This window comes from Oncorhynchus nerka, linkage group LG18, assembly GCF_034236695.1.
Source record: "Oncorhynchus nerka isolate Pitt River linkage group LG18, Oner_Uvic_2.0, whole genome shotgun sequence".
NCBI classification, from domain to species: Eukaryota; Metazoa; Chordata; class Actinopteri; order Salmoniformes; family Salmonidae; genus Oncorhynchus; species Oncorhynchus nerka.
Window position 1 is genome coordinate 43595597 of NC_088413.1, and position 25642 is coordinate 43621238.

Genomic DNA, 25642 nt, shown 5'->3' on the forward strand with positions numbered 1-25642 from the left:
TAGGGGTGAGGAGAGGAGAGGGGCGGAAGCTATACTGTTACACCTACTCACAGGAATCCTCTCAGGAACCCTCACCCTTTACACGTCTTCCTCTACCACTCTCTTCACTGCTTCTGCATACAACACTTTCTGTACTACTCTAACCCTGGTAACCTCAATCTGCCATTCTCTCACCGGACACTTCCGATCTCCAGCCTCATGATCACCCCCACAACTAACACACATAACTTTCTCCCCCGGTACCACACATTCCCTCCTGCACACTTCTCACATCTAGGCATCTCCCTCCTACACACTGCTACAATATGACCATAACCTTGACACCTAAAACCCCGTAATATTCTCAGAACATAAACTCTCACAGGATAACTGACACTTCCTTATCTGGTAACGACTCTACATCAAAACTCAGCATGACAGATAATGTCTACTCCGTTTCCCCATTGGATACGTCTCATCAAGCTGCGGGTGTCACAGATACCGGGAATCTTCGTTATCACTCCTTTCAACTGCTCGCAATTCTTGTCCCTAATCTCATTATCCGGAGCGCCCTCTCACTCTGGGTTGAGGAAACACAATAAATCATCAGGAGTCCATTCTGAGTGACCTTCACCAACTCAACAGTCCCCAACCTCTCCTCCACTCAACCTGACGCCACATATGGATCAACCAAACAGCAAGGATCCATTCTCTGAACAAATCTCACTCCCACTGGTCCAAAGTCATCCTTATCATCCTTAGAACGAGGCCAGAACTCGCAGCAGGTACTTCCCCCTCACTCTTAATAAGGACTACTGGAGCATGTATCCCTGTTTTTCCACTTGACGCCTACCTTCCTCACCTCAGAACCTCCCTCTACACTCAACTTCTTCTCAGTATTCATCACTGCACCTCCCACCACATGTATTTGATCTTCACTCCTGTCCCATTTCCTCCTCAAGCTCTTCCAAAAGTTCGGTGCAATCCTCCATTCCATATTCACTCAAAAAATATTCTTGCCCATGATGTGTAGTCCCCCACTCCATGTTTATTCATAATATACTCCACTTTCTGCCTTATTTCCTTTTCCGCCATCTTCCCCACCGTGGCCTTCGTCCAACGCCCCGACCACCTCTACACCATCTTCCTTCTGCAAGGGAGGGTCTTGCCCTTCCTCCATTGATTGATTGTTATTTTGCTGTTTGTTTAAAAGTTCTCTGAATTTGACTCTAATATAGTATCTAAGTGTGACTAGATAATTGTGAATTTCTAAGACACACACACACAGTTTACTTTGCGATCTGCTTCAGTCAGTGTCATGTAAAAATACACTGAACAAAAATATCAACGCAACATGTAAAGTGTTGGTCCCATGTTTCATGAGCCATATGCACAAAAAGCTTACTTCTCTCAAATTTTGTGCACAATTGTTTACATCCCTGGTAGTGAGCATTTCTCCTTTGCCAAGATAATCCATCCATCTGACAGGTGTGGCATATCAAGAAGCTGATTATTATACAGGTGCACCTTGTGCTGGGGATAATAAAAGGCCACTCTAAAATGTGTAGTTTGGTCATAAAACACAACTCCACAGATGTTTCAAGTTTTGAGGGAGCATGCAATTAGCATGCTGACTACAGGAATGTCCACCAGAGCTGTTGCCAGAGAATTGAATGTTAATTTCTCTACCATAAGCCAATGTCATTTTATAGAATTTGTACATCCAACCGGCCTCACAACCACAGACCACATGTATGGTGTCGGGTGGGCGAGCGGGTTGCTGATGTCAACATTGTGAACACAATTGCATTCTATCAATGGTAATTTGAATGAACAGAGATACTGTGACAAAATCCTGAGGCCTTGTGCCATCCTTGTGCCATTCATCTGCCGCCATCACCTCATGTTTCAGCATGATAATGCATGGCCCCATGTCGCAAGAATCTGTACACAATTCCTGGAAGCTGAAAATGACATGCATACTCACCAGGCATGTCACCCATTGAGCATATTTGGGATGCTCTGGATCTACGGATCTACGTGTACGACAGCGTGTTCCAGTTCGCGTCAATATATATATTAATATATATAATATAATATATTTAATTTAATATATTATATAATAATATGCTCTCTCTTCGTCCGCCCACGTGTTCTCGCACACCCCGAGAGCTTCTGGTCAGCGGGGTGGTGGCACCGGGATCCTCATCTCTCCCAAGTGGTCATTCTCTCTTTCTCCCCTTACCCATCTGTCTATCGCCTCCTTTGAATTCCATGCTGTCACAGTTACCAGCCCTTTCAAGCTTAACATCCTTATCATTTATCGCCCTCCAGGTTCCCTCGGAGAGTTCATCAATGAGCTTGATGCCTTGATAAGCTCCTTTCCTGAGGACGGCTCACCTCTCACAGTTCTGGGCGACTTTAACCTCCCCACGTCTACCTTTGACTCATTCCTCTCTGCCTCCTTCTTTCCACTCCTCTCCTCTTTTGACCTCACCCTCTCACCTTCCCCCCTACTCACAAGGCAGGAAATACGCTCGACCTCATCTTTACTAGATGCTGTTCTTCCACTAACCTCATTGCAACTCCCTCCAAGTCTCCGACCACTACCTTGTATCCTTTTCCCTCTCGCTCTCATCCAACACTTCCCACACTGCCCCTACTCGGATGGTATCGCGCCGTCCCAACCTTCGCTCTCTCTCCCCGCTACTCTCTCCTCTTCCATCCTATCATCTCTTCCCTCTGCTCAAACCTTCTCCAACCTATCTCCTGATTCTGCCTCCTCAACCCTCCTCTCCTCCCTTTCTGCATCCTTTGACTCTCTATGTCCCCTATCCTCCAGGCCGGCTCGGTCCTCCCCTCCCGCTCCGTGGCTCGACGACTCATTGCGAGCTCACAGAACAGGGCTCCGGGCAGCCGAGCGGAAATGGAGGAAAACTCGCCTCCCTGCGGACCTGACATCCTTTCACTCCCTCCTCTCTACATTTTCCTCTTCTCTCTCTGCTGCTAAAGCCACTTTCTACCACTCTAAATTCCAAGCATCTGCCTCTAACCCTAGGAAGCTCTTTGCAACCTTCTCCTCCCTCCTGAATCCTCCTCCCCCTCCTCCTCCCTCTCTGCAGATGACTTCGTCAACCATTTTGAAAAGAAGGTGGACGACATCCGATCCTCGTTTGCTAAGTCAAACGACACCGCTGGTTCTGCTCACACTGCCCTACCCTGTGCTCTGACCTCTTTCTCCCTCTCTCTCCAGATGAAATCTCGCGTCTTGTGACGGCCGGCCGCCCAACAACCTGCCCGCTTGACCCTATTCCCTCCTCTCTTCTCCAGACCATTTCCGGAGACCTTCTCCCTTACCTCACCTCGCTCATCAACTCATCCCTGACCGCTGGCTACGTCCCTTCTGTCTTCAAGAGAGCGAGAGTTGCACCCCTTCTGAAAAAACCTACACTCGATCCCTCCGATGTCAACAACTACAGACCAGTATCCCTTCTTTCTTTTCTCTCCAAAACTCTTGAACGTGCCGTCCTTGGCCAGCTCTCCCGCTATCTCTCTCAGAATGACCTTCTTGATCCAAATCAGTCAGGTTTCAAGACTAGTCATTCAACTGAGACTGCTCTTCTCTGTATCACGGAGGCCCTCCGCACTGCTAAAGCTAACTCTCTCTCCTCTGCTCTCATCCTTCTAGACCTATCGGCTGCCTTCGATACTGTGAACCATCAGATCCTCCTCTCCACCCTCTCCGAGTTGGGCATCTCCGGCGCGGCCCACGCTTGGATTGCGTCCTACCTGACAGGTCGCTCCTACCAGGTGGCGTGGCGAGAATCTGTCTCCTCACCACGCGCTCTCACCACTGGCGTCCCCCAGGGCTCTGTTCTAGGCCCTCTCCTATTCTCGCTATACACCAAGTCACTTGGCTCTGTCATAACCTCACATGGTCTCTCCTATCATTGCTATGCAGACGACACACAATTAATCTTCTCCTTTCCCCTTCTGATGACCAGGTGGCGAATCGCATCTCTGCATGTCTGGCAGACATATCAGTGTGGATGACGGATCACCACCTCAAGCTGAACCTCGGCAAGACGGAGCTGCTCTTCCTCCCGGGAAGGACTGCCCATTCCATGATCTCGCCATCACGGTTGACAACTCCATTGTGTCCTCCTCCCAGAGCGCTAAGAACCTTGGCGTGATCCTGGACAACACCCTGTCGTTCTCAACTAACATCAAGGCGGTGGCCCGTTCTTGTAGGTTCATGCTCTACAACATCCGCAGAGTACGACCCTGCCTCACACAGGAAGCAGCGCAGGTCCTAATCCAGGCACTTGTCATCTCCCGTCTGGATTACTGCAACTCGCTGTTGGCTGGGCTCCCTGCCTGTGCCATTAAAGCCCTACAACTCATCCAGAACGCCGCAGCCCGTCTGGTGTTCAACCTTCCCAAGTTCTCTCACGTCACCCCGCTCCTCCGCTCTCTCCACTGGCTTCCAGTTGAAGCTCGCATCCGCTACAAGACCATGGTGCTTGCCTACGGAGCTGTGAGGGGAACGGCACCTCGGTACCTCCAGGCTCTGATCAGGCCCTACACCCAAACAAGGGCACTGCGTTCATCCACCTCTGGCCTGCTCGCCTCCCTACCACTGAGGAAGTACAGTTCCTGCGCAGCCCAGTCAAAACTGTTCGCTGCTCTGGCCCCCCAATGGTGGAACAAACTCCCTCACGACGCCAGGACAGCGGAGTCAATCACCACCTTCCGGAGACACCTGAAACCCCACCTCTTTCAGGAATACCTAGGATAGGATAAAGTAATCCTTCTCACCCCCCTTAAAAGATTTAGATGCACTATTGTAAAGTGGCTGTTCCACTGGATGTCTTAAGGTGAACGCACCAATTTGTAAGTCGCTCTGGATTAGAGCGTCTGCTAAATGACTTATAAATATCCAGCTACTTTGCACAGCCATTGAAGAGGAGTGGGACAACATTCCACAGGCCTGAATCAACAGCCTGATCAACTCTATGTGAAGGAGATGTCACGCTGTATGATGCAAATGTTGGTCACACCAGATTCTGACTGGTTTTCTGATCCACGCCCTACTGTGACCAATGGCACAATGTTACGGATACAAGTATCCTGTGTGTGTGTTCTTTTCTCTCCTTCTCCCCTCACAGGTGAAAATCATCACTCCCCAATCAGTCAACAATCAATCATCAATCAGAAGACACACCTCCTCCTGTTTCCTACCCTATCATAGTTCCTTTCCCTTGGTTTAAAAACCCTGTCAGTTGTTTGCTCTAGAGCTCAATCTCTCTGTAAATGCCATGTCTGTCGGTCTCTGTGTTTCACGCTCTCTTTGTGTATTGACCTCTCTTTTGTTTGAGCACCTCCAAATTACCACTCCATCACATGTGAGTATTGTTTTGGTTATGGTGTTTGTTTGTTTGCTGGTGGGAAAAGGGGAAACCAAGAGAAGTCGCCCATGGGCATACACTACCAGTAGGTAAACTTTGTTAAATACACTAGTTAGAACTGCGCGGACCACCCACTGTATTTTTGGTTAGTTAGTTAGCTGTTGTTAAAATAGGCTAGTCTAGCTTAGGGGTGTTTTTGAATACTTATTGTTTCTTTCCATGGGTCCAGCTCAGCCCCTTTTCCTGCTCCCCCCATTACCGTGTGTTTATTAATAAACCTTGAGTTTGACGGTAAATTTCAGTAGTCGTGGTTATTTCGTTCTCACTTTTACTTTGTCACAATTATAATTTGCATGAGTTATGTTACGGGTCTCATTACCATCCCCCCCCCCCCCCCCCCCCCCCTAGACTGTCGGGCCAAAAGGGATTCGTAACACACAACAATGGGCCTTGATCTCATCACTGCATCTCTGTGCAATCAAGTTACCGTAGATAAAATGCAATTGTGTGCGTTGTCTGTAGCTTATGCCTGCCCTAACCAATAACCCACCGCCACCATGGGGCACTCTGATCTCAACATTGACATCAGCAAACCGTTCGCCTACACATCATACATGCTGTCTGCCATTTTGCTCGGTACAGCTGAAACCGGGATTAATCCTTGAACACACTTCTCCAGCGAACCAGTGGTCATCGACGGTGAGCATTTGCCCACAAAAGTCGGTGAAGACCCTGGTGAGGACGAAGAGCTTTCCTGAGACGGTTTCTGGAAGTTTGTGCAGAAATTCTTCAGTTGTGCAAACCTACAGTTTTGTTAGCTGTATTGAGTGGCTGGTCTCAGATGATGCTGCAAGTGAAGAAGTCGGATGTGGAGGTCATGTACTGGCGTGGTTACACGTGGTCTACTGTTGTGAGGCCAGTTGGACATTCTGTCAAATTCTCTAAAACTACATTGGAGGTGGCTTATGGTAGAGAAATTAACTTTACATTCTCTGGCAACAGCTCTAATGGACATTCCTACAGTCAGCATGTCAATTGCACGCTCCCTCAACTTGAGTCATCTGTGGCATTGTGTTTTGTGGCAACTGTACATTTTGGTGGCCTTTTATTGTCCCCAGCACAAGTTGCACCTGTATAATGATCATGCTGTTTAATCAGCTTCTTGATATTTTCCACACCTTTCAAGTGGATGGATATCTTGGCAAAGGAGAAATGCTCACCAACAGGGATGTAAACCAATTTGAACCCAACTTGCACGTTTGATTTACTCAATTCAATCAAAGGACTATATTTGATAATTATCTTTTATTTCTTTGTATTTGAAAAAATCTGATTTTGAAGGTTGTATTTTAAAGGTGAAAATCATAGACACCCTATGTAATCAATTGACTTGAATGGGTAACATTAACTTTAGATGCGGCAGTCTGCTGCACCTGAAGCTGTGGAAGACCATCGTCCAAGAACTGCCAGAACTGCTCTATTTGTTTTTTAGTTAAAAAAGAAAAGCGTCTGAGATTCTCATTGTAATGAAATACAACACAATTATTATCTGTTTGCTTCCCCATAGGAAGACTGGCTCGAGGATCAGGGAGCCCAAGAGACTGTTGAAGCTTTGCTAGGTGACCATAGAGTGACCCTTGTCGTCTAACTGCTACAGTACACTTCAATCAGAAGACACACCTGCTGAGAAATCAGTTAATACCACACCCAACCTCATTTCAAACCGAGCCAACCTAGCAGACATGTAGAGTGACAACCTGTCGCAGGCCTTTGGGAGTATCTCCTTACTGTAGGTAGAGGTAAATGAGCTTTGTGGTGAGGTGACAGTTCTGAGGCAGGATAAGGAAGAGCTAAGAGAGAAACTGGAAATGGTCAAGTGCATCATGAGGAGAGTGGTAGCTGAGCTACAAAGGGAGTTGTCAGCAGTCATAGAATGGCTACAACACAGCGACACAACCATCCACACTTTAAAGAACAACTGGAGCCTACCACAACCCTCACTACCACACCCTCACATCGACAGTACAACCGCTTCTCATAGTGAACCTCCAGAACTCCTACAGGCTCAGCGTAAGTAAACAGACCCAAAACAACTCCTCCTCCCACACCAGCACATTCCCCTCATAAGAGAGGTCTGACGAGACCTCTTCAAGATCCTAACATCTCAGCCCCAGAGCACCAGTGTCAGCGGAGCCATGCTGGGATCTTCAGGAGAGAAGAACACAATGAAAGGCCACCTGCGGTCCCCACCCCACTCTATCCGAAGAACATCACTTCAGACACAGCAGCACACAGGGAGAGCACCCTATGGCCTTCATTTTATGTGACACCAATGGGACGTTTCTCAGAGAGAAACTGCTATTCCCTGGCATGTCAGTCAGAATGCTATGGTGCACAAAAGCAGCAAGTGCCTTAAAGTCTGTCAAGCAACAAATTAAATGGGGCCAAACATATTATAATTCAAGCAGGTACTAATGTTTGATGGCAATGAGAGGACATGTAGCTCCTGCAATGCAGCAAGTTGCAGCCAGCGCTGCAGGGAGATTTCCTAACACCAAAATCTCTATGTCCACCCTGCTGCTGCGTGGAGATGTGCCCTTCCACATTATTCAGAACAACAATGCTGAGCTGTCTAGAGGCTGTGCTCTCTTGGGCAATGTTTACCTAGCGAACCACTGTGACATTCACCCACAGCTGAACAAACAGGGTGTCAAGGTGTTTGCTAGGAAACTGAAAAAAAACTACCCTGGAACAAAGCAAAAACCAAAATAAGAGGAACTCTGCCATACATATTTTCAAGCATGGTAGTGGCTGCATCATGTTATGGGTATCGTACATCCTCCAAGGTCACGACCACCAGCACTTTTGATGATACAGCAGTAGAATTACAAGGATATAACGTCTACAGAAAAGACCGGAATGTCTATGGGGGAGCTGTATATATTCAGAGCCATATTCGTGTAAAGCTCAGAGAGAATCTCATTACGAATTAAGTAAAGTGCTGTGGTTGCAGATTCACCTGCCTCCTCTGAAGCCTCTTCTTTTCGGGTGCTGCTATAGGCTGCCAAGTGCAAACTGTCAGTATCTGGAGAATGTGTGTGATGTTAGATAAGTTCTCTGATGCGAACAGAGAAATGTATTATCTTGTTGACTTGAACATTGACTGGTTATCGTCTAGTTGTCCTCTCAAGAGGAAGCGTCTTACTGTGACTAATGCCTCTAACATGACCCAGATTATCACTAGTGTATAACTATAGTGTTGGATCTGTGACATCCTCTTGTATTGATAATATCCCAGTGATCTGTCTCAATATGTTCCCGGGATTCCTCCAATGGCATTGAGGAGTACACCACTTCTGTCATTGGCTTCATCAATAAATGCATCGATGACGTCGTCCTCACAGTGACAATACATGCATACCCAAACCAGAAGCCATGGATTACAGGAACATCCACACTGAGCTAAAGCTGCCGCTTTCAAGGAGCGGGACTCAAACCCGGAAGCTTATAAGAAATCCCGCTATGCCCTCCGCCGAACCATCAAACAGGCAAAGCGTCAATACGGGACCAAGATCGAGTTGCACTACACCGGCTCTGACGCTTGTAAGATGTGGCAGGACCTGCAAACTATTACAGACTACAAAGGGAAGCACAACCAAGAGCTGCCCAGGGACACAAGCCTACTGTACGATCTAAACTACTTATATAATCGTTTCAAGGCAAAGAACAATGAAACATGCATGAGAGCACCAACTGTACCCGAAGACTGTGTGATCACGCTCTCTGCTGCCGATGTGAGTAAGACCTTTAGACAGGTCAACATTCACAAGACTGCAGGGCCAGACTGATTGCCAGGCCTGTACTGCGAGCATGCACTGACCAACTAGCAAAGTGTCTTCACTGACATTTTCAACCTCTCCCTGTCCGAGTCTGTAATACCAACATCTTTTAAGCAGACCACGATAGTGCCTGTGCCCAAGAACACTAAGGTAACCTTCCTAAATGACTACCGAACTGTAGCATTCACGTCCGTAGCCATAATGTGCTTTGAAAGGCTGGTCATGGCTCACATCAACACCATCATCCCAGAAACCCTAGACCCAATCCAATTTGCATACCACCCCAACAGATCCACAGATGATGCAGTCTCTATTGCACTCCACACTGCCCTTTCCCACCTGGACAAAAGGAACACCTATGTGAGAATGCTATTCATTGACTACAGCTCAGCATTCAATCCCATAATGCCCTCAAAGCTCTTCAATAAGCGAAGGACCCTAGGACTAAAAACCTCCCTCTGCAACTGGATCCTGGACTTCCTGACGGGCCGCCCCCAGGTGGTGAGGGTAGGTAACAACACATCCGCCACGCTGATCCTCAACACAGGGGCCCCTCCTGTACTCCCTGTTCACTCATGACTGCACAGCCAGGCTGTGACACAACAGTGGTAGGCGTGATCACTGACAACATCACAGCCTATAGGGAGGAGGTCAGAGACCTGGCAGTGTGGTGCCAGGACAACAACCTCTCCCACAACGTGATCAAGACAAAGATGATTGTGGACTACAGGAAAAAGAGGACCGAGCATGCCCCCATTCTCATCGACGGGGCTGCAGTGGAGCAGGTTGAGGGCTTCAAGTGCCTTGGTGTCCACATCACCAATAAATAAACATGGTCCAGGCACACCATGATAGTCATGAAGCGGGCACGACAAAACCTATTCCCTCTCAGGAGACTGAAAAGATTTGGCATGGGTCCTCAGATCCTCAAAAGGTTCTACAGTTGCACCATCTAGAGCATCCTGACTGGTTGCATCACTGCTCAGCCTCTGACCGCAAGGCACTACAGAGGGTAGTGCAAACGAAGGGGCCATGCTTCCTGCCATCCAGGACTTCCTGCCATCCAAGACTATACCATACGGTGTCAGAGGAAGGCCCTAAAAAGTGTCAAAGACTCGAGCCACCCTAGTCATAGACTGTTCTCTCTGCTACCACATGGCAAGCGGCACCGGAGCTCCAAATCTAGGTCCAAGAGGCTTCTAAACAGCTTCTACCTCCAAGCTATAAGACTCCTGAACATCTAGTCAAATGGCTACCCAGACTATTTGCACCCCCCCTCCCCTCCACACCACTGCCACTTTCTGTTGTCATCTATGCATGATCACCTACATGTACATTCTACCTTAACTAACCGGTGCCCCCGCACATTGACTCTGTACCGGCACCCCCCTGTATATATATATATATTTTTTTTTACTGCTGCTCTTTAATTACTTATTTTATCTCTTATTCTTATCCGTATTTTTTTTTAACTGCATGGTTGGTTAGGGGCTCGTAAGTAAGCATTTCACTGTAAGGTCTACACCTGTTGTATTCAGCGCATGTGACTAATACAATTTGATTTAATTTGCTCTATATCAGTTCCCATTGGCTGTAGTTGTCACGACTTCCGCCGAGGTCGGTCCCTCCTTGTTCGGGCGACGTTCGGAGGTTGACCTCACTGCTAAAGGGGGTCCATTTCGGTTGCAGTGGTCACCTAAGGGCTCTGTTTACCGCGGTGCCCATGCTTGCCCATCCGGATACTCTTTGGAGGTCATGGTGGAGGTGGACGCGTCCGAGGCTGGGATAGGAGCCGTGCTCTCTCAGCGCTTGGGCACGCAGCCGAAGCTCCGTCCCTGTGCCTGCTTCTTGAAGAGGCTCAGCCCGGCGGAGCGAAACTATGATGTGGGGCTGGGAGTTTTTGGCTGTCGTCAAAGCGTTGAAGACGTGGAGACATTGGCTTGGGGGGGCTAAACACCCTTTTCTCATCTGTACTGACCACCACAACCTGGAGTACATCCGGGCAGCGAGGAGACTGAGTCCTCGTCAGGCAAGATGGGCCATGTTTTTCACCTGTTTTGTTTTCACCCTTTCTTACAGACCAGGTTCCAAGAATGTGATGGCAGACTCACTGTCCCGGCTGTATGACACACCTCCTGCCTAGTGGCGCCGGTAGTATGGGAGCTGGATGCGGACATTGAGCAGGCGTTACGTGCCGAGCCCGCTCCTCTCCAGTGTCCCACTGGGCGTCTGTATGTTCCGTCTGTTGTCTGTGACTGGCTGATCTATTGGGCTCACACGTCACCCTCTGGTCATCCAGGGATTGGTCGGACAGTGCACTGTTTGAGTAGGATGTACTGGTGGTCCACCTTGGCTATGGACGTGAGGGTTTATGTTTCCTCCTGCTCGGTGTGCACCCAGTGAAAGGCTCCTAGGCACCTGCCCAGAGGTAAGCTACATCCCTTACCAGTTCCACAACGGCCTTGGTCGCACCTGTCGATTGATTTTCTTACCGATCTCCCCCATCACAATGTAACACCACGATCCTGTTCATTGTGCATAGTTTCTCTAAGTCCTGCCGTCTGCTCCCTCTGCCCGGTCTCCCTACGGCCCTACAGACTGCAGAGGCCTTGTTTACGCACGTCTTCCGGCACTACAGAGTGCCTGAGGGTCTGGAGTTCACTTCGAGGGTCTGGAGGGCATTCATGGAACGTCTGGGGGTTTCACCCCGAGAGTAATGGGCAGGTGGAGAGAGTGAACCAGGATGTGGGTAGGTTTCTGTGGTCTTATTGCCAGGACAGGCCGGGTGGAGTGGGCGGCGGTTGTGCCATGGGCCGAGATTGCTCAGAACTCGCTCCGCCACTCCTCCACTAACCTCTCCCCATTCCAGTGTGTACAGGGGTACCTGCCAGTTCTGGTGCCTTGGCATCAGAGTCAGACCGAGGCTCCTGCGGTGGACGACTGGTTCAGGCACGCGGTGGGACGCCGCCCATGTTCACCTCCAGCGGGCCGTCACCGAAGTGAGGCCCCGGTGATCGCACCGGGTCTGGCTCTCGACCTGAAACCTGCCCCTCCGCCTGCGCTGCTGGAAGCTGGGCCGGAGGTTTGTGGGGCCATTTAAAGTCCTGAGGAGACTGAACGAGGTTAGTTACAGGTTACAGCATCCCCCCAATTACTGTATTAACCCCTCGTTCCATGTGTCTCTCCTCAGGCCGGTGGTGGCTGGCCCGCTCCAGGAGTCTGAGGTGACATCGAGGGGGGCCCCGGCGTACTCCGTTCGCTCCATACTGGATTCGAGGCCTCTGGCGAGAGGCCTTCAGTACCTCGTGGAGTGGGAAGGGTACTGTCTGGAGGAGAGGTGCTGGGTCCTGGTGGAGTATGTTTTGGACCCTTCAATGCTGCGGGAGTTCCACCGTCTCCGGACTGATCACCCTGCGCCTCGCCCTCCGGGTCGTCCCCGAGGCCGATGTTGGCGCGCTGCTGGAGTCGCGCGTCAAGGGGGGGTACTGTCACGACTTCCGCCGAGGTCGGTCCCTCTCCTTGTTCGGGTGACTTTCGGTGATCGACGTCACCGGTCTTCTAGCCATCGCCGATCCACCTTTAATTTTCCATTTGTTTTGTCTTGTTTTCCCGCACACCTGGTTTGCATTCCTTCATTACTCGTCTTGCATATAACCCTCTGTTTCCCCCCATGTCCGTGTGTGGAATTGTTATTTGTAAATGTATGTGTACTCCAGGCTGGTTTGCGCCGGGTTATTGTAACCCGTGTGTGTTTAGTTTTCTGAGTACCGTTGTCACGTCCTGACCTTAGTTCCTTTGTTATGTCTTTGTTTTAGGTTGGTCAGGGCGTGAGTTGGGGTGGGTAGTCTATGTTCGTATTTCTATGTTGCGTATATGTGTTTGGCCTGGTATGGTTCTCAATCAGAGGCAGGTGTCTTTCGTTGTCTCTGATTGAGAATCATACTTAGGTGGCCTTTTCCCACCTGTGTTTTGTGGGTGATTATTTTCTGTTCAGTGTTTTTCCATTCACTGTACAGGACTGTTCATTTGTCATTTTTTTTTGTTGCTTTGTTCAGTTATTTTATTAAAAACATGGACACTTACCACGCTGCACATTGGTCGTCCTCTTCTTCCACCTTCAACCGTGTTTTGTTCGCCTCAATAAAGGGCTCTGTTTGCTACCCATTTCTGCTCTCCTGCACCTGACTTCCCTGCAGCCAGGTACGCACTCCTTTACAGTAGTGAAGTGACCATAACACTGTGGCAATAACAAGCAAAGCCAAAGTACCAAAGGTAGGGCCTAAAGTTATTTTTAAGAGCAAAATGTTTTCTCAGGACTCTTGTTAATTATGTAAAACCATTTATGTTGGTCTGTGTATGAGGAGAATCCAAAAGCAGCACTTAGAGTATTTGTACAATTATTCTTGCCAATTGTTGACAAACAATTAAGAAACTAACAGTAAGATGATAGATTTAAAAATTGTATTCAACAAAATTATGCAAAAAAAGGTGTAAAAGTCTTCTCAGCTGAATGGTTGACATACTGTCAATTAAGAAAGTATGACTAAACTTAACAACAAAATAAGAAGTTTTCTTACTAAAACAAGAAATTACATTTGAAAAAAACTATCAAAAAATACTTTAAGAGCACCTTTAATTATATTATGGGCAGAGAACACAATTAATTGTTAATTGCAGTTGATCAGTCATTTATAACAAAGCCTTTTGATAGAGCCAATAATTTCAATGACTATTTCACCGGTAAAGTGTAACGTAGTGGGTGAGAAGTCTTAAACTGTCCAGCAAAACCCACGAAATGGGAAACACACGTAACCCAGACTTGCACACAAGTTACACAAAACAATGCACAAAGAGCAGGCGGGCCTACTGGTAAATAAGGGGAAAAAGGATCAGTGGCAGCTTCCGAACAGGAAGGGGAGCCACCATCAGGAGTCGTGACATAAAGTGGACAAACAGAAGTGAAATGACTATTGAACAGTGATTGCTGTTTTTGAATTTGGTCAAGTTTGTGTGGAAGAGGTGGAATCATTTATCCATCAATAATGATAAGCCACCAGGTATAGACAACCTAGATGGAGAAACTATTAACAATGGTAGCAGACTGTATTGCCACCCCTATTTGTCATGTCTTCAACCAAAGCATAGAAGAGTGTGTCATCAGGTGTGGTATGAAGCTAAAGTTATTCCTCTACCTAAAAATAGAGCCAGCAAAGGATGCTTTACTAACAGCCGCCCAATCAGTTTGCTGCCTGTTCTTAGTTAACTGATGGAAATAATTGTGTTGGAACAAATACAATGCTACTTTTTAAGGAAAAAGTTTAATACTGACTTTCAGCATGCGTATAGGGAAGGGCACTCAACTTGAACTGCACTGACACATGGCTGATGATTGGCTAAAATAAATGGACTATATTTTGTTATTGGAAAAAACAATCTCTAGTTATGGCTTTACATCACCTGCCATCACATGGTTGGAGAGTTACTTATCCAATAGATCTCAAGAGAGTAGTCTTCAATGGAAGCTTCTCTAAGATTAGCTCTCTACAGTGCGGAATGCCTCAGGGTAGTTCCTTGGGCCGTCACTCTTTATTTTTTTACAAATGATTTGCTACTTGTCTTACAAGAAGCTAAAATGACTATGTATGCTAATGATTGCACACACTACACATCAGCACCTACAGCCAGTGAGCTCACTGAGACTCTTAGCAAGGAGTTACAGTCAGTGTCAGAATGGGCAATTAACAGTAAACTGGTCTTGAATACATCTAAAACCAAAAGCATTGTATTCCGTTCAAAGCATTCTCTTCGACATTAAACGTTTTGAAGAAGCTGAACTCATAGCAGTAATATTGGATGGTCAGTTATATTGACAAAGTTGTGAAGATGGGTTTTATAACTTTTTACACAGATCAACTGTACTAGTTGTTCAGGCTTTGATCTTGTCCCATCTTGATTACTGTCCGGTAAAATCGTCAGGTGCAACAAAGGAAGACCTAGTAAAGCTGCAGCTGGCTCAAAACAAAGCATCACATCTTGCCCTTAACTGCACACACAAAACTAACAACAACATGCTTGATAGTCTCATGGTTGAAGGTTGAGGAGGAATTGAGTACCCCTCTTCTAGTCTTTTTAAGAAACATATTTGTGTGTTAAATGCCTAATCACTTGTATTATTCATTTGCATACACTTCAGACATACCCCACCAGACATGGCACTATGTGTTTCTTCACGGTACCCAAAACAGAATTAATGCGGAGATCAGTTATGTATAGAGCCATGTCATCGCGGAATGCTCTGCCACCAGAGGTTACTCAGGCAAAAAGAAAGTTTAGCTTAAAAAAAAACAGATATACATCTTGTATCACTGCGTCTCTTTCTAAAGATCTAATTTAACTGTGTGTGTGTGTGTGTGTGTGTGTGTGTGTGTGTGTGTGTGTGTGTGTGTGTGTGTGTGTGTGTGTGTGTGTGTGTGTGTGTGTGTGTGTGTGTGTGTGTGTGTGTGTGTGTGTGTGTGTGTGTGTGTGTGTGTGTGTGTGTGTGTGTGTGTGTGTGTGTGTACATACAGACATACATACATACATACATACATACAGACATACATACATACATACATACATACATACATACATACATACATACATACATACATACATACATACATACATACATACATACATACATACATACTGTCATGACTGTCCTGACTGTCCTGATCAGGTCAGGTTAAAGGAGACCACAACCCTACAGATTATCTCTCAACCCCAACAGAGGAGGAGAGATCTAGGGGTCTGAAGATGTGAGGGGTTTTATGGCCCCTGGTAAATCTCAGGCCACAGACAAATTCCTTTGTCCTGTTACTATGGAGAACCAGCCTCAGAACATTAAACATGAAATAAAGGGACTTTGGAACAATGGTTTCTGTCAGCCACAATGGTGGTCATGACGATAGATGGAATATGAAAATGTATGTCATTTTTGTTTTGTTATTAAAGGTTAATAAATGAGGTTATTACGAAAACATTGTAATGTGAAGGGTTTTCCTAGTATATGTTAGATTTTTAGACATTGTACGTTGTGTGGAAAATATCCAAATCAAGGAGAATGTTTTGGGGAAGATGAAATGTTAAGTTAGTTGTCTAAAATTGGATTTGAGTAAAATCTGGACCTTGCCTCATTAACTTGGTACGCCCAGAGAATTGCCCTAAAGGCGGCTACGCCCACTTCTGACCCAAGGGTATAAATCCTGTGAGTATAGAATTTACAGGAGGACTATGTGACCCCAGCTGCAGCAAGGTCTAACAAAGTCAATGAACCCAGAACGCAACGCAAGTTTGAGGACAAAGAAATCCTTTTCTACCCATGCTACGGATGAGTAGCTGTGTCTAAGCGTGTGAATTCAAGTCGAACCACCTAGCCTCCATCTCCCATCGAATCGTGGTATCTAAAGGGTTTCATTCCTATGCTGTGAGCTCTGAGTTACAGAGCTGTCTGTCCTCAGAAGACCCCTTCCAGAGCAAAGGGTGAGGGAACAGACTCCTAAGCCAAAAAGGACACTGACACCGGGAGGACGAGCAGGGAGGTGCTCAGGAGAAGTGCGTCATCGAACAGCGGAAGGGTCCACGCAGAGAATCCTCGGAGATCATCCCCACGTAATTACATTATTATTCATTACATTACATTACATTATATTCTGACCCATAAGAGCGGCAGTTTGGGGCAAGGCTAGGGTTAGAATAGCATAGCTGACAAATTCACCCAAATGTATATTTCTCTTGTGTACTTTCTTTTTTCTCTCTCTTTTGAAATTCCCATTGTGGGTAACGCGCCTTAGTGTGTTGGCCCGATATACTAAATTCTAATCAATCTAATCAGCCTATAATGTGTTTTGTCTATGTGTATCTTTTATCATCATTTTAGCTTTTTAGTAAATAAATATTCAACTAAGATTGGTGTGGTACGAATTCATTGGTGGGACCCGGGTCCGTGCAGATTCACGGGCTATACGACGTTCAGAGGCAACTGGTTAATTAGCGGCTGTTGTGAAATCAATATTCTGATATTCTTTGAGTTATTTTGGGAAATAGAAACTCAATAAAAACTAGTTTTCCCATGGTGCCCCAGTTAATAATTGCTTGATTCAGTTAATCACGCAATTAGAAACTTTAATCATTCGATGAACAACAGTCGTCACATTAACTAATACAACGTCACGACAATACATACATACATACATACATACATACATACATACATACATACATACATACATACATACACACACACATACATACATACATACATACATACATACATACACACATACATACATACATACATACATACATACATACATACATACATACATACATACATACATACATACATACATACATACATACATACATACATACATACATAAACTCAACAAAAAAAGAAATGTCCTCTCACTGTCAACTGGTTTATTTTCAGCAAACCTAACGTGTAAATATTTGTATGAACATAACAAGATTCAACAACTGAGACATAAACTGAACAAGTTCCACAGACATGTGACTAACAGAAATGGAATAATGTGTCCCTGAACAAAGGGGGTGGTCAAAATCAAAAGTAACAGTCAGTACTGCAGGGCATCTCCTCCTCATGAACTGCACCAGATTTGCCCGTTCTTGCTGTGAGATGTTACCCCACTCTTCCACCAAGGCACCTGCAAGTTCCCAGACATTTCTGGAGGGAATGGCCCTAGTCCTCACCCTCTGATCCAACAGGTCCCAGACGTGCTCTATGATATTGAGATCTGGGTTCTTCGCTGGCCATGGCAGAACACTGACATTTCTGTCTTGCAGGAAATCACTCACAGAACGAGCAGTATGGCTGGTGGCATTGTCATGCTGGAGGGTCATGTCAGGATGAGCCTGCAGGAAGGGTACCAGATGAGGGAGGAGGATGTATTCCCTGTAACGCACAGCGTTGAGAATGCCTGCAATGACAACAGGCTCAGTCCGATGATGCTGTGACACACCGCCCCAGACCATGACGGACCCTCCACCTCCAAGTCAATCCCGCTCCAGAGTACATGCCTCGGTGTAACACTCAGTCCCTCGACAATAAATGCTAATCCGACCATCACCCCTGAGCACTTTTTGCCAGTCCTGTCTGGTCCAGCGACGGTGGGTTTGTGCCCATAGGCGACGTTGTTGCCGGTGATGTCTGGTGAGGACCTGCCAAACAACAGGCCTACAAGCCAGCCTCTCTCAGCCTATTGAGGACAGTCTGAGCACTGATGGAGGGATTGTGCGTTCCTAGCGTAACTCGGGCAGTTTTTGTTGCCATCCTGTACCTGAACAGGTGTGATGTTCGGATGTACCGATCCTGTGCAGGTGTTGTTACACATGGCCTGCCACTGCGATGATGATCAGCTGTCCATCCTGTCTCCCTGTAGCGCTGTCTTATCCGTCTCACAGTACGGACATTGCAATTTATTGCCCTGACCACATCTGCAGTCCTCATGCCTCCTTGCATTATGCCTAAGGCATGTTCACACAGATGAGCAGGGACATCTTTCTTTTGGTGTTTTTCAGAGTCAGTAGAAAGGCCTCTTTAGTGTCCTGTTTTCATAACTGTAACCTTAATTGCCTACCGACCCTTCCACTGGTGCATGTTCATTAATTGTTTATGGTTCATTGAACAAACATGGGAAACAGTGTTTAAACCCTTTACAATGAAGATCTGTGAAGTTATTTGGATTTTTATGAATTATATTTGAAAGATAGGGTCCTGATAAGGACTTTTTTTTTATTTCTTTTTTTGCTGAGTTTACATACATACATAGTACATACGTACATACAATGCATTCGGAAAGTATTCAGACCCCTTGACCTTTTTCCACATTTTGTTATGTTACAGCCTTATTCTAAAATTGATTTATTTTTGCAAATTAAAATAAAAAAAATAAAAAAATTATATCACATTTCCGCAAGTATGCAGACCCTAGACTCAGTTGAAGCAATCAATTTTTACATCAATTTTCACATTATTAAAGTGGCTGGAGTTGAGTCAGTATGTTGGCAGCAGCCACTCAATGTCAGTGGTGGCTGTTTAACAGTCTGATTGGCATTGCGATAGAAGCTGTTTTTCAGTATCTCGGTCCCTGCTTTAATGCACCTGTACTGACCTCGCCTTCTGGATGATAGTTGGGTGAACAGGCAGTGGCTCGGGTGGTTGTTGTCATTGATGATCTTTATGGCCTTTCTGTGACATCGGGTGGTGTAGGTGTCCTGGACGGCAGACCTCACTACTGAGTGCTTTTGGTGACAAGCCAAATTTCTTCAGCCTCCTGGGGTGGAAGAGGCGCTGCTGTATCTTCTTCACCACGCTGTCTGTGTGGGTGGACCAATTCAGTTTGTCAGTGATGTGTACGCCGAGGAACATAAAACTTACTACCCTCTCCACTTCTGTCCTGTCGATGTGGATAGGGGGTGCTCACTCTGCTGTTTCCTGAAGTCCCCGATTATCTCCTTTGTTTTGTTGACGTTGAGTGTGAGGTTATTTTCCTGACACCGCACTCCGAGGGCCCTCACCTCCTCCCTGTAGGCCGTCTCGTCGTTGTTGGTAATCAAGTCTACCACTGTAGTGTCGTCTGCAAACTTGATGATTGAGTTGGAGGCGTGCATGGCCACGCAGTCGTGGGTGAACAGGGAGTACAGGAGAGCGCTGAAAACGCACATTTGTGGGGCCCCAGTGTTGAAGATCAGCGGGGTGGAGATGTTGTTACCTACCCTCACCACCTGGGGGCTGCCCGTCAGGAAGTCCAGGAGCCAGTTGCACAGGGTGGGGTCGAGACCTTGATGACGAGTTTGGAGGGCACTGTGGTGCTAAATGCTGAGCTGTTGTCGATGAACAGCATTCTCACGTAGGTATTCCTCTTGTCCATATGGGTTAGGGCAGTGTGCAGTGTGGTTGCGATTGCGTCTTCTGTGGACCTATTGGGGCGGTAAGCAAATTGGAGAGGGTCTAGTGTGTCAGGTCGGGTGGAGGTGATATGGTCCTTGACTAGTCTCTCAACGCACTTCATGATGACGGAAGTGAGTGCTACGGGGCGGTAGTCGTTTAGCTCAGTTACCTTAGCTTTCTTGGGAACAGGAACAATGGTGGCCCTCTTGAAGCATGTGAGAACAGCAGACACAGATAAGGATTGATTGAATATGCCCGTAAACACACCAGCCAGCTGGTCTGCGCATGCTCTGAGGACACGGCTGGGCATGCCGTCTGGGCCTGCAGCCTTGCGAGGGTTAACACGTTTAAATGTTTTACTTATGTCGGCTGCAGTGAAGGAGAGTCCACAGGTTTTGGTAGCGGGCCGTGTCAGTGGCACTGTATTGTTCTCAAAGCGAGCAAAGAAGTTGTTTAGTCTGTCTGGGAGCAAGACATCGTGGTCCAAGACGGGGCTGGTTTTCTTTTTGTAATCCGTGATTGACTGTAGACCCTGTCACATACCTCTTGTGTCTGAGCCGTTGAATTGTGACTCTACTTTGTCTTTATACTGACACTTAGCTTGTTTGATTGCCTTGCGGAGGGAATAGCTACACTGTTTGTATTCGGTCATGTTTCCGGTCACCTTGCCCTGGTTAAAAGCAGTGGTTCGCGCTATCAGTGTCGCGCGAATGCTGCCATCAATCCTTGGTTTCTGATTTGGGAATGTTTTAATAGTCACTGTGGGTACGACATCGCCGACGCACTTGCTAATAAACTCGCTCACCGAATCAGCGTATTCGTCAATGTTGTTGTTTGACGCAATGCAGAACATATCCCAAATCCACGTGATCGAAGCAATCTTGAAGCGTGGAATCAGATTTGTTGAACCAGCGTTGAACAGACCTGAGCGCGGTACCTTCCTGTTTAATTTTCTGTCTATATGCTGGGAACAACAAAATGGAGTCGTGGTCAGCTTTTCCAAAAGGAGGGCGGGGGAGGGCCTTATATGCGTCGTGGAAGTTAGAATAACAATGATCCAGGGTTTTACCAGCCCTGGTAGCACAATCGATATGCTGATAGAATTTAGGGAGTCCTGTTTTCAGATTAGCCTTGTTAAAATCCCCAGCTATAATGAATGCAGCCTCAGGACATGTGGTTTCCAGTTTACATAGAGTCAAATAAAGTTTGTTCAGGGCCATCGATGTGTCTGCTTGGGGGGGAATATATGCGGCTGTGATTATAATTGAAGAGAATTCTCTTGGTAGATAATGCGGTCTAAGTCAGGTGAACAGAAGGACTTGAGTTCCTGTATGTTGTTATGATCACACCAGGTCTCGTTAACCATAAGGCATACCCCCCCGCCCCTCTTCTTACCAGTTGATTGTGGCCTTTGTCCCACTCCTGTTCAATGGCTGTGGAAAGTAGCTGGATAGGGGTGGGAACTGGAACACGCTGTCGTACATGTCGATCCATAGCATCCCAAACATGCTCAATGGGTGACATGTCTGGTAAGTATGCAGGCCATGGAAGAATTGGGTCATTTGCAGCTTCCAGGAACTGTGTACAGATCTTTGCGACATGGGGCCGTGCATTATCATGCTAAAACATGAGGTGATGGCGGTGGATGAATGGCACAACAATGGGACTCAGGATCTCGCCACGGTGTCTCTGTGCATTCAAATTTTAGTTAATAAAATGCAATTGTGTTCATTGTCTGTAGCTTATGCCTGCCCATACCATAACTCCGCCGCCACCATGGGGCACTCTGTTCAAAATGTTGACATCAGCAACCCGCTCGCCCACACAACGCCATATGAGGTTGTGAGGCCGGTTGGATGTACTGCCAAATTCTCCAAAATGACGTTGGAGGCAGCTTATGGTAGTGAAATGAACATTCAATTCTCTGGCAACAGCTCTCGTGGACATTCCTGCAGTCAGCATGCCAATTTCACGCTCCCTCAAAACTTGATACATCTGTGGCATTGTGTTATGTGACAAAACTTCACATTTTAGCGTGCCCTTTTATTGTTCCCAGCATAAGGTGCACCTCTGTAATAATCATGCTATTTAATCAGCTTCTTGATATACCATGCCTGTCAGGTGTATGGATTATCCTGGCAAAGAATAAATAATCCCTAACAGGGATGTAAACAAGTTTGTTCACAAAATTTGACAGAAACAAGCTTTTTCTGCATATGGAAAATTTCAGGGATGTTTTATTTCAGATTATGGGGCCAACACTTTACATGTTGCATTTATATTTTTGATCAGTGTAGTTGTTCCACAATACTAATTTAATTGACAGAGTGAAAAGAAGGAAGCCTGTACAGAATAAAAATATTCTAAAACATGCATCCTCTTTGCAACTAGGCACTAAAGTTATACTGCAAGTAATATGGCAAAGCATGCTTGGGGTAAATCTAATACAACACATTACTGAGTACCACTCTCCATATTTTCAAGCATAGTAGTGACTTCATCATGTTATGGGTATGCTTGTAATTGTTAAGGCCTGGGGAGTTTTTCAGGATAAAAAAGAAACGGAATGGATCTAGGCAAAATCCTAGAGGAAAACCTGGTTCAGTCTGATTCCACCAAGCACTGGGAGATTAATTCACCTTTCAGAGTTGCTTACCAAGATTTCAGATTTTTATTTGTAATTCATTTGTAAAGAAAAAAACAAACACAATTCCACTTTGACATTATGGGGTATTGTGTGTAGGCCAGTGACAAAATTATTTCCTCAATTTTAAGTTCAGGCTGCAACACAAAAAAATGTTGAAAATGTCAAGGGGTGTGAACACTGAATTTAGAGATTTGGGTAAATTTGAACCATTTTGAATATTGTTCTAATTCTATACATTCAGTTACATACCATTATTTAAATATTCCCCATGTAATGTTAATGGAGAGCTAACATGGCTGCCATAGAATATTGTAGTGTCATGTAAATGCATAAAAAAATGCAAAAACCTCAATGTCCCAACTCTGGTCTTAGGTGGCCTCCTCTCTTTGTTTCCTTCTCTTCGTCTGTACAGGTCTGAAAACACAGAAAAGTGAGACCAAGGCCTTGTACTGAGAGTAGATGTCAAAATAAATGTTTATACGAGACCTTGTTACATACAGTATCTGACAATGACATCCCATTGATACCACAGCACTCTGTGCATGATTCGTTCATAAGTGCACCAGTTACGTATGCTAAAGATCCTCAACTGAATCAGTGTATTAAATCATCCATCATCCATCCATCCACCACATTATTGTAGAATAGATTATCAGTCAACACTTTAAACATAACCTGAATACTGTACGTACTTAGTATTGTTCTCGTTGTGAAATATTAAAGAGAGATTTGGATGTTTTGTGTCAGTTCGTTCGGTGTGTGTGTGCAGTCACCGTGACTACAGCCACCACTGGGGCGTTTGGATCTTATTAGTGTTGTTTGCTCCTTTCAAGACAGTTCATCTGTGATTGTGCGCCTGCCTGTCTCGTTTATATGCTAATGACATCCAACGTGTTTAGTCCTCTGTCCCATTAAATCAGCCAGGAATTGCACACCGGATTCATTAGCTCCCAACCTGGCACTGATGCTGCCAAATGTCTGACAACAATCGCTGCATTTTAAGCAGGGGTCTGTATTCTACCCTCTTCACCTTTCCATCCCGTCCTTCCTCCCTCCCTTATCACTCCTTCCCTCCCTCCCTCCTCTGTCTCTACCTGTCTGGTTCTGGCTGGAGGTGTGGTAGCTGACTCGGTCGCTAGCTGAGGCGATAGCTAGTGGTTCATTTGGGTGTTTTGAGGACAGCAGCAATGAGTAATTGTCCTGTGATTACACTTTACAGGATACAGACACAGGGGCCATACTAACCAGGAAGAGATACAGAGCACAAAACGTATTTGTTTGTTATTGATGGAAATATTCTGAGCGACTGTTTGTCTGACTGACCACAGTAAGATAAAATAGGATTTTAGACCTGGGCTTACAGTAACTAACTTAGTCTTGATCTCCCAGTCCCTCTAAAGACCTGAACAAAAGAGAACAATTGTATTATAGAGATCTTTGAAATGCTTGGGCAACATAGACGTTATGCATGGTCCTGGAAATGGAAATGAATGAATACATTGTTTGAGGATTTTTCCTCAACCTTCATTTGCAGACATATTCAGCGGATCACTCCGTTTACATCAGATCTCTACTCTGTTTCCCGCCGTGTAGCCGCAGCCTTCCGATTCCCCCGGGTTCAACACAGAGAACGGAATCCTCAACTACTACCTTCCGGATTGGTCGCTCAGGATCCACGTGGACGAGTCGGAGCTGGACCACACTCGACTACACCTGTCATTCAGTTGAGAGGGGGAGGGGTTTGTTGTACCAACCCACCAACCACAGCTTTCAGTGTTGATTTTAGCAGTTACATTGAATATTGTCTGGTCAATTCAACTGGAATTACAATCTGACGCTCTTTGTCTTTTCTGTGACCTCTCTGAATGTATTAGTTTGCATGTGAAAGCAGCTGTTGACCATTGCTTTTTGTATCTTGTCATTGCTGTCATCCTCATCTGTCTTCCTCCCCTTTTCTTTGATCGATGGCAGTTTCGGACAATCCACCATCTTCCTGCTCGGTGGAACCTGGAGTGAATACCCACCCACAGCCATGTACATGCACAATGGTAATGTCAGGACCCAGCCTCCTCCACCAGCACTGTCATAGCTAGAAGGTATCCAGCTTTTGTCAAATTAACATCAGATTTTACGCAGCAGGTTGGGAGATCGGTTAAGGTTAGGAAAAAGGTTAGCTTAATTCATTTGTTAAAAATTACTAACACGCTGTGCCTTGCGTTGTCCCTGCCAAGGGAGATGCCTCACACCCCTTTCTGGAGGAAGAGTGTCTAGGCCCAGGTTCAGACCACGGGCTCACCCAGGACCATACCAAGGGAAAGGCCATCCTGGTCCAGCGGTGTCAGAGGAGGACTGGGCGGTGTGCTACAGGTACTTCCAGACCTCCAGGGTGAATATGACCATAAGAATGGTGCTCGAGCCCGGCCTTTTCCGACGTACACGACAGACAAACGGACAGACACGATGACGGGACACACAGCTGGTTACCATGATAACCCAGATGGAGAAAATGTGGGATTGAAGAGAAGGAGGAGTGACTCCAGTGACACTTTGGATTCCTTACACAACTAAAGAGGTTACACGTGGACTGGTAAATGTTTACAGGTTAAGGTCAAGGAAGAGTAATAGAAGACTGTCACGTTCTGACCTTAGTTTCTTTGTTTTGTCTTTGTTTTAGTATGGTCAGGGCGTGAGTTGGGGTGGGCAGTCTATGTTCTTTTTTCTATGATTTGGGATTTATGTGTTTGGCCTGGTATGGTTCTCAATCAGAGGCAGCTGTCAATCATTGTCCCTGATTGAGAACCATACTTAGCCTGTTTTC

General features: G+C 46.1%; 1 protein-coding gene across 1 annotated transcript; it reads left to right on the plus strand.

The window, feature by feature from the left end:
• The first annotated feature begins 19874 nt into the window (after nucleotides 1–19874).
• On the plus strand, nucleotides 19875–25392 carry alkbh1 (alkB homolog 1, histone H2A dioxygenase). The gene is given in 8 exon segments (XM_065003345.1): nucleotides 19875–20054; nucleotides 24359–24375; nucleotides 24377–24434; nucleotides 24436–24563; nucleotides 24796–24877; nucleotides 24999–25155; nucleotides 25158–25244; nucleotides 25247–25392. Coding segments are annotated over 8 exon segments (855 nt in total).
• Nucleotides 25393–25642: the final 250 nt, after the last annotated feature.